This window comes from Panthera onca, chromosome C1 (assembly GCF_046562875.1).
Source record: "Panthera onca isolate mPanOnc1 chromosome C1, mPanOnc1 haplotype 2, whole genome shotgun sequence".
Classification (NCBI taxonomy): domain Eukaryota; kingdom Metazoa; phylum Chordata; class Mammalia; order Carnivora; family Felidae; genus Panthera; species Panthera onca.
In genome coordinates, this window is record NC_138346.1 from 18,729,646 (window position 1) to 18,738,966 (window position 9,321).

General features: G+C 56.1%; 1 protein-coding gene across 8 annotated transcripts; it reads left to right on the top strand.

The window, feature by feature from the left end:
- The first annotated feature begins 35 nt into the window (after positions 1-35).
- Positions 36-9,212, top strand: ATG9A (autophagy related 9A). Of its 8 annotated transcripts, XM_060623679.2 has the most exons (17): positions 36-206; positions 484-551; positions 1,197-1,254; positions 1,652-1,783; positions 1,905-1,948; positions 2,500-2,564; positions 3,325-3,486; positions 3,656-3,797; positions 4,027-4,775; positions 4,860-5,013; positions 5,119-5,298; positions 5,681-5,929; positions 6,141-6,319; positions 6,425-6,542; positions 7,316-7,538; positions 7,729-7,874; positions 8,136-9,212. In XM_060623679.2, the coding sequence occupies exons 4-17, from the start codon at positions 1,681-1,683 to the stop codon at positions 8,139-8,141; spliced, it is 2,520 nt and encodes an 839-aa protein (XP_060479662.1). In that variant the 5' UTR covers positions 36-206; positions 484-551; positions 1,197-1,254; positions 1,652-1,680; the 3' UTR covers positions 8,142-9,212. The 8 variants fall into 8 exon arrangements, with proteins under 8 accessions (XP_060479662.1, XP_060479664.1, XP_060479659.1 ...); XM_060623681.2 differs by lacking the exon at positions 484-551 and having other exon boundaries at positions 36-221; XM_060623676.2 differs by lacking the exon at positions 484-551.
- The last annotated feature ends 109 nt before the right edge of the window (positions 9,213-9,321 follow it).

Here is a 9,321-nt window from a genome sequence, read left to right on the forward strand (position 1 = left end):
CCCCCCACGCTCATTGGTCAGATTGGCTGCGGGTGACAGTGAGTGACAGGCGCCGGGCCTAGCGCTCTGGGTCCGGACGAGCCCAGCGGAGCCGACCGAGCCCCTGGAATCACTCGGGTCACGGTTCCTGAAGTGAAACGCGAGATCGGTTACTGGAATCTCGGGGCCCGGGTTGGGCCTGACCGAGGGTGCCTGCGGAGCCCTAAGTGAGCTCATAGCGGGTAACGGGGGGAAGGGGCTCCGCGGGCGGGGCGGAGGCGCGCAGCCGGAATGTTTTGATGGCGGGGGCGCGCGGACGGGGGCGCGCGCGGGCGGCGGGGCCGCGCGCGAGGTTGTCCGCTGTTGGGAGCCGAGCCCTTGGCCTGGCGCCGGGCGACCCTGGGGCGCACTGGGCTCGGGTCTTGGCGGCTGGGTGTGGGGAGGCAACCCAGCCCACGGGGGCGATCTGCTGTCGGACTGGCTCGATTCTTCCAACATCCGCAGGAACCTCTGAGCCCAGGCCCGGCCAGCCGGGGCTCCATGACCCTGGGTCCACACTGACCTGGTCAGTGGTGAGTTCCCTGAGGGCTTGGTCAGCTCCTTCTGACCCAGGGCTCTCACTAACCCAGGGAATCCCACTGGGGCCAGGCTGGGCCGTGTTCCAGGGCCCCAGGGTCTGCACCGACTGGGTGAGTGCCATCTAAACATGCCTGGCTCCAGGGACCTAGGGAACCCACACTTTGCCCAGGATCTGTGTCTACAGTGACCCAGTCAGGATTTCCCCTCCAGGAACTATGCCTGTCTGCTGGACCTTTGCTGCTAGGGAACCAGGGGAAGGGGGTGATCAGAAAGGTCTTGTTCAGAAAGACCCTGTTCTTGGGTTTTGGATTTGGGGCTTTGAGGACCCTGAGAGGCCTATAGAATATTCTGAGGCTGAGGTGGGGCGATGGAAAAACAGTCCAGAGGGGCTGCCTGACCTCAGGTCTGTACTGATCCAGTCTTTACAGGTTCAACAAGCCACTTCTTGGGATGAGTTGGATGAGTGGCCCTGTATAGTACAACCAGAGGAAGGGCACATAGCCGTAGTGCCTCTTCCCCACTGCAGCCTCCCTGCCCCATGCTTGGCCTCCTCTTAGTTGAGGGTGGGTGGGCAGGGGGGTTGGGTTTCTTTCTGTCCCCAATCCCCACTCTCTGGGGCCTGACACCTTCTCCTCCAGCAGCTGCAGAGCCAGGGCATCAAGGGCTGGAGTGGAGCAGATGCTGTCCATGGAGCTGGTAGGGCCATGTGCTTATCTCAACCTTTGTTTACAAAATGCTTCCAAACTTCTAGTCTCTTGGGAGACCCGGGTTTCTCCTGGAGGGCAGAGGGAAGTCCCCTTATCTCCACTGAATAGAAGATGAAACAGCCCCTGCCCTCCAGCAAAGGGGCAGAGCCTGGCTTCAGACCGGCAAGACCTCAGTAGACACTCAGTAGAGGCTCTGGGAATGACTGACCTCCCAGGCCCTGAGCTTGCTGCTCTCCTTTGGTAGCAACTCCACTGCCTTTGAGCCAAGAAGACTGGTAGTGGACACCAAGCCCAAGGATTCTTTCTCACTCTTTCTGGCCTACTAGGCAGGACAGAAGACAAGCAGCACCAAAGTCTGAACCTGGATCTCTTTTCATTACCGGCAGGTGGACAAAGTGGACAGGGGGCGGTGGTGATGGCGCAGTTTGACACTGAATACCAGCGCCTTGAGGCCTCCTACAGTGATTCACCCCCTGGGGAGGAGGACCTCTTGGTGCACGTCCCTGAGGGGAGTAAATGTGAGTGCTTGGACACAACAAGGGCGCCAGGGCAGGGGGAGAGAGTTGGTGGAGGAACACGGAGGGAACAAGGGGCTCATGTTCCTTCGGGGCTCTGACATCTCTGCTCCTATGCCCACAGCACCTTGGCACCACATCGAAAACCTTGACCTCTTCTTCTCTCGAATATCCTTTGTGTCTCTGTGTTGGAGCTCTGGGAACTTTATCCCCTCCCTAAGCCAGGCCCCTCTTGGGCAGTTGGGGTGGGTCTGATTCTAGTCTCTGGAAGGGAGGTGGAAGTTTTCTTAACACTGAAAGAGGCTGAGGAAATAACGATTGTTATAGATAATGATACCCCAGGTTTACCAAGAACTACGTGCCTTTCACTTTGTGGTGTCAGTTTATAAGGAACCTCTTTAAAGGTGATCTTTCTTTTTGATGGGACGCTAATAACTATAATAATATCTTTTGACTTATTCTGTGTCAGCTCTGTGTTAAATACTTTATGCGTATTGTTTCATATCTAATAATTCTATGAGACAGGTGCTATAAGACAGGTGCTATTATCTATGGGACAGGTACCACTGCAGACAAAAGTTTAGAGAGGGTAAGTAATTTTGGCCAAAGTCACACAGCTTGAAAGTCATGGAGCCAGGAGTTAAGTTCAGGTATGTGACACCAAAGTCTGTGCTCTTAACTGCTGTCTCTATCAACCACATTTTTCTTGACAATTCTACGTTTATAATCTACACCAGAAGAATGGCTTCACTTGCATGCTCATCGGGGAGATCTTTGAGCTCATGTAAGTCTAAGAAGGGATGGTGATGTGGTGAAGGACTACATGTCAGTCTTTCCTTGAGCTCAGCCCTGGCCATTCCTGCCAAGGCGGTTCAGTCCTAGGCTCAAAACTCTGCAGACTCTCAGAATTCAGGGACTGGGTGTGGCACCAAAATTTCCAATCTCATTTTTTTTTTTTTTAATCTCCCCTATAAGGAATGCTTTCCAAGTCCTATCTCTTCCATGAAGAGAACTCAGACTTGATCATTTCATTAGAGCTCCAATGGAATGGGCATAGTTCAGTCTGGAGGTCTTAGAGATGGCTTTAGAAGGCAAAGAGCTTTCTAAAAGGGAGGAGCCATATGGTTTTGCCAAAGGGAATGGGATTGGGAAACCTTCCTTCAATAAGAAAAGACTATAAACCCCCTAAGGGCTTCTAAATACTATCTCAAAAGGAAATCAGGGATTGGGAAGAAGAAACCACAATCAGAAGATTTTTGAGAGTCTAGTAAGTGGTGGCAGAGATTACTACTGGTGAGAAAAGCTGGCTGATTGTGTGATGCCCTGAGGCTAAAAGGAAAAAGTAGTAGCTGGTTTGGGTCTTAGAAGGTCCCTGGGGCTGGGCAGTAAGGAGAGCCCCCTGGGAGTTCTCCAGCGCCTGCGTGTCCCTAGAGGCTGTAGTCTATAATCTCCTTCTGCTGCTTCCAGACCCTTCTCTTTCCCCACACTGTTTCACTGGTGCTTCTCTGACTCCTGGACTGTGGCCCCTCTTCCCAACTCCCCAGGCAGTTCCTCTTTGTGGTTGCCTTCACCACCTTCCTGGTTAGCTGTGTGGATTATGACATCCTATTTGCCAACAAGATGGTGAACCATAGTCTTCACCCTACCGAGCCTGTCAAGGTCACTCTGCCAGATGCCTTTTTGCCTGCCCAGGTCTGTAGTGCAAGGTAAGGGCTGCAGAGTTCTGCTAACAGGTGGGGAATGGAATGGAATGTGAGGTAGTCACACATCCCCTAGAACACAGACTCGGCCTCGCCACATCCTTCAGGATAGCATCGTGTCTCCCAAGACTCCGCAAGGGCCACCCCTCCTTCCTTCCTTTTTCCTCCCCACTAGGATTCAGGAAAATGGCTCCCTTATCACCATCCTGGTCATCGCTGCTGTATTCTGGATCCATCGGCTTATCAAGTTCATCTATAACATTTGCTGCTACTGGGAGATCCACTCCTTCTACCTGCATGCTCTGCGTATCCCCATGGTGAGACTGGGAAGTTGAGCGGTTAGCACCACAGCCCAAGATGCCTTCTGTGGCTAGGGAAGCGTGGGGTGTATTCCTGGGCCTCGGGCATCCTCATCCGTCACTGGTAGGTCAGGGAGTGTCTGCTTAAAGGCTCCGCGCGGCTAAGCACAGGACCTCACAGCTAATGCGGGGAAGGAGTCGGGGCAAAAGCCCACCTTCCCTGCCTTGTCTCTCTCCCACCCTACAGTCTGCCCTTCCATACTGCACGTGGCAGGAAGTGCAGGCCCGAATCGTGCAGACCCAGAAAGAGCACCAGATCTGCATCCACAAGCGCGAGCTGACCGAGCTGGACATCTACCACCGCATCCTCCGTTTCCAGAACTACATGGTCGCGCTGGTTAACAAATCCCTCCTGCCTCTGCGCTTCCGCCTGCCCGGCCTGGGGGAGGCCGTCTTCTTCACCCGTGGCCTCAAGTACAACTTCGAGCTGATCCTCTTCTGGGGACCCGGCTCTCTGTTTCTCAATGAATGGAGCCTCAAGGCTGAGTACAAACGTGGGGGGCAACGGTTAGAGCTGGCCCAGCGCCTCAGCAACCGCATCCTGTGGATCGGCATCGCCAACTTCCTGCTGTGCCCCCTTATCCTCATCTGGCAGATCCTGTACGCCTTCTTCAGCTACGCCGAGGTGCTGAAGCGGGAGCCCGGGGCCCTGGGAGCACGTTGCTGGTCACTCTACGGCCGCTGCTACCTCCGCCACTTCAACGAGTTGGAGCACGAGCTGCAGTCCCGCCTCAACCGAGGCTACAAGCCCGCCTCCAAGTACATGAATTGCTTCTTGTCACCTCTGCTGACGCTGCTGGCCAAGAACGGCGCCTTCTTCGCTGGCTCCATCCTGGCCGTGCTTATTGCCCTCACCATCTACGACGAAGATGTGCTGGCTGTGGAACACGTCCTCACCACCGTCACACTCCTGGGGGTCACCGTGACCGTGTGCAGGTGGGCCAGGGGCAGCAGGCGGGAGCAAGCAGGCTAGCGTTCCTGGGAAAGGCTTGCCTCTCACGGGGACCCTGATGCCCCTAGGTCCTTTATTCCGGACCAGCACATGGTGTTCTGCCCTGAGCAGCTGCTCCGCGTGATCCTCGCTCACATCCACTACATGCCTGACCACTGGCAGGGTAATGCCCACCGCTCGCAGACCCGGGACGAGTTTGCCCAGCTCTTCCAGTACAAGGCAGTGAGTGGAGTTGGAGTTAGGGCCTGCTAGAGACTGGCTAATAGCTCGGTGGTAAGGGCTGGGATCCCTCCTCCTCTCTTATGATCTGGGTCCCCTCCCTTTTAGGTGTTCATCTTGGAGGAATTACTGAGCCCCATTGTCACACCCCTGATCCTCATCTTCTGCCTGCGTCCACGGGCCCTGGAGATTATAGACTTCTTCCGCAATTTCACCGTAGAGGTCATTGGTGTTGGAGATACCTGCTCCTTTGCTCAGATGGATGTTCGCCAGCATGGGCATCCCCAGGTACCGGGAGAGGACGGGCAGGTGGCCAGAGGCGATGCCGGCATTGTCTTTGGGCAAACTGAGCCAACGAATCACCACAAAAAGGCAGCCCTGCCTCTGGGCAGCCACGTGCCAGGGTGCACACTGCTTGGTAAACCGGAGCTAGGGCTGGATTTTAGTCTTAAACTTGCACCTTTGGCCACGTTCCCTTGAGAAAGGCACAAACCGAGCAACTAGTCCAGCACGCGACTACTCCTGGGGTGGGGCACCGGGGCCCCTGGACAAGATACAGCAGCGCGTTGTGGTCCGTCCTCCAGGGGCACAGCCTCCCCTCTAGCAGGAAAGGTACAAAAACGGTTCCCGTCAGAGGACAGTCCTGCTCACTGTAGCCTCCCTTGTGCAGTGGCTGTCCGGTGGGCAGACAGAGGCCTCAGTGTACCAGCAAGCTGAGGATGGGAAGACAGAGTTGTCCCTCATGCACTTTGCCATCACCAACCCTGGCTGGCAGCCACCACGTGAGAGCACGGCCTTCCTCGGCTTCCTCAAAGAGCAGGTTCAGCGGGACGGAGCAGCGGCTGGCCTTGCCCAAGGGGGTCTGCTCCCTGAAAATGCTCTCTTTACGTCCATCCAGTCCTTACAATCTGAGTCTGAGGTGTGTTCCTGGGGCCTGGGCGGTGACGGGCAGCGTGTGCTCCAGGTGCTGGGAGTTGAGGACTGGACGTGGGGTGGAAGGGCCTACCTACCCTATCGGTTTCCTTCTGTCTGTTACGTCTATTCCACTGAGTCCTGACACCCAGGATACTGGGGGACCCCGCAGCCTCCCTCCTGCCCTGGGAAGTCTACCCACCCGTTTTCTTTCACAGCCACTGAGCCTTATTGCAAATGTGGTAGCCGGCTCCTCCTGCCGGGGCCCCCCACTGCCCAGAGACCTTCAAGGCTCCAGGCACAGGGCTGAGGTCGCCTCTGCCCTGCGCTCCTTCTCCCCTCTGCACCCGGGTCAGGTCCCCACGGGCCGAGCCGCCAGCACCATGACAGGCTCTGGGTGAGTAGAGGTGGGCCGCGATGGGAGGACTTGGGAATAGGCCCCAGCAACTTCTGTGGGTCAGAAATGTTGACGGCTGCTGTCTGTCTGTGCTGGGAGGGACAGGGTGGATGCCAGGACAGCCAGCTCCGGGAGCAGCGTGTGGGAAGGACAGCTGCAGAGCCTGGTGCTGTCGGAATACGCGTCCACCGAGATGAGCCTGCATGCCCTCTATATGCACCAGGTGAGTGGGCTGGAAGGGGCCGAGCCACGGGATCCAGGTGGCCGCTGAAAAAGAGAGGGTTTGGGGTGTGGAAAAGCAAGACCTGGGCTCAGAACCCTTCTCTGCCTTTTACCCACTCTGTAACCTCCATTCCCGCATATACCCTTTTACTATCCTTTTTAGCCAAGCTTACTTTCATCCAGCGCCTTTACCCGTTTGTTTCCCTTGCCAAGAATCCACTTCCCTGAGATATGCGTATGGCTCCCCCGTTGTCTTTATTCACGTATCTGTTCTTACCTCCTCTGTGAGACCATCTCTGGCCACCCTGACTAAAAGCCTCCCTTGGCCACCCTCCTAAATCTTCCTGCTCTGTTTTTCTCCATAGCTTCTATCTGACATATTGTATTTTCCCCCTCTTTATTTTATTGTCTTTAACCCCACCCCATCCCCCAGTATATAAGCCATACAGGGCTGGGATTTTTGTCTATTTTGTTCACCGCTGTAGTCCCATCACCTAAAAAAGTGCCTGGCACTTAGATGCGCAACCAATCTGTTCTTGACTTACATGACTACACAAAGCGAGGGTCATTACAGCTCTTTCATTACACACAGATTTGTTCCAGGGACCTGCGGAGAATTTAACCTGAGAGATGTCATATGTGTGTTAACATGATGGTTACTCTGGGTTAGTGATTCTGGGTGAGGTGGTAAAAATGGGAACTGGGGGATACCATGGTGGGGGGCAGCTGTTTCAGACATCCTGTCCCCAACTAATGAGCCCCCCCACTTTTCAGCTCCACAAGCAGCAGGCCCAGGCCGAACCCGAGCGGCACGTGTGGCACCGCCGGGAGAGCGATGAGAGTGGGGAGAGTGCCCCTGAAGAGGGGGGAGAGGGCTCCCGGGCCCCCCAGCCTATCCCCCGCTCTGCCAGCTATCCCTGTGCTACACCCCGGCCTGGAGCACCTGAGACCACCGCCCTGCAGGGGGGCTTCCAGAGGCGTTACGGGGGCATCACAGGTATCCAATGGCGGTTAGGGAGGACACAGAGCCTTGGGGGAAGGGTGGCTCTTTCCGAAGCCTCTTGGGGAGGAAAGAGGTCAGAGCAATCAGGCCCAAAGAGACTAACCCTCATCTCCACCCCGCATAGAACCTTTCTCCACATTTCGGTTTGGGTTAATTCTAAGGGTATGTTTACTTTTGTCTCTAGATCCTGGCACAGTACCCCGGGCTCCCTCTCACTTCTCTCGGCTGCCCCTTGGAGGGTGGGCTGAAGATGGACAGTCAGCATCAAGGCACCCAGAGCCTGTGCCCGAGGAGGGCTCGGAGGACGAGCTTCCCCCACAGGTGCACAAGGTAAGGGCTCCAGGACCCGAGAACAACTACCAGAAGTAGTAACTTCCAGGCTGAGGTCCAAGTCCCATGTGAGAGAAGGCAGCCCTCTCGTACAGAGATGCTGCTTCTCCCCTCCAACATACACTCCCGTTTTCTTCCCTCACCTACTCTGAAATCAATTTCTGAAGGAATCAAGCTTTCCTTTTCCTTTATCTCCAGGCTTTATTTGGGTCAGCAGCTAGCTAAAGACTATATCCACTACTAACCCTTTTCTCTCCACAGGTGTAGGCAAGGCTGAGGAAGGTCCCTATGTCCCAGGATGGAGGCCACTGTTGCCCTTCCATCCCATCCTCCCGCCACGGAGGGCTTCTCTGAGTGTCGCCCAGCTCCACGTGTGTGGTGTTTGTGTGTCCGTGCCCGGCCAAGGGAGGTGCCAACGCTGGGCTTGCCACAGCCCCAGGAGAGAAACTGGGGGCCTAGGAACCAAGGCACACAGGACTCTAGCCTCATTCCCAGGACCCCCCCCCCCCCTTGGCTCAGAGTGTGGTGCTAGAAACTGGTCCCCAGCCCAGCCCCAGTACTGCCACCTTCGCACCTGCCCCTGCAAGTCTCCAGAGGACTGCCCATCACAGAAGCTGCCAAGCAGGGAGCACCTGTGCCAACTGTGGAGTGGGGAGGTTGGGTCTGGACCCTCAACGTCTGCAGCCTCCCTCCCTCCACCCTGAACAGATGAGCAGCTCAGGCTGTGGCCCTTACCTCACTCCCACTTCTCTCCCAGTGCTGCAGCCTGCTCACTTCTCTCCTGCTTCCCGCACATTACTGGCGTGTATGCCGCTTGCTCCCGTTCTGTTCGCTTGCTCCCGTTCAGTTCAGCTTTTGCTTTGCACTGGTGTGGAGGCCCTAGCTCCCAGCTATCTTTTGACACTAAGAAGGAAGGTTTCTAAATTGCAGGAGCAGGATAGAAATTATTTGCTGCCCTCTCCCACTTTTAGGATGGGCCCCTGGGAGACTGAGGCCATCCTGGCCCCCATTGCTGCTTATTGTACCCCTTACCGCCTGCACTTGGGACGGACTGGGCTGGAGTGTGCCCTTGGCTGTCTACCTCCCAGCAAGAGAGCTCTGGCCTGTCTCCCGCTGACCCCTAGAGGGGGATGGAGGCGCGACAGGAGGCCTTCGCCCTAGGCTTTGAGCTGCCGCGTTGCATGCTGGGATTCAGCTCCTACTCTCCGCCCCGCGCCTCGCCCAGGTCTGGTCCGCTGCGGGTGTGGTGAACCGCGCTGCCTGAGCTCGCAGCGGAAGGAGTAGGAACTGTGTACAGCTTGATAACCCTTAATAAAAAAAAAAAAAAAGGGACTTTGACCAGGTCTTGGCCTGTTTTCTCGCGCGGCTAGGATTCTGAGAACGAGTGGGTTGCGTCTGATCCCCCAGGTGGCTGGGGCCCTATAGGAAAGTGGGCCTATGCCGTCAC

Excerpts from the sequence above, each read along its gene's own strand:
- ATG9A (XM_060623675.2), top strand. The coding sequence starts at position 279 with ATGGCGGGGGCGCGCGGACGGGGGCGCGCGCGGGCGGCGGGGCCGCGC. Across the intron at positions 1,949-2,499 it reads TTGACCTCTTCTTCTCTCGA|GTTTATAATCTACACCAGAA; the intron begins ATATCCTTTGTG and ends TGACAATTCTAC. Across the intron at positions 5,299-5,680 it reads GCCAGCATGGGCATCCCCAG|TGGCTGTCCGGTGGGCAGAC; the intron begins GTACCGGGAGAG and ends TCCCTTGTGCAG.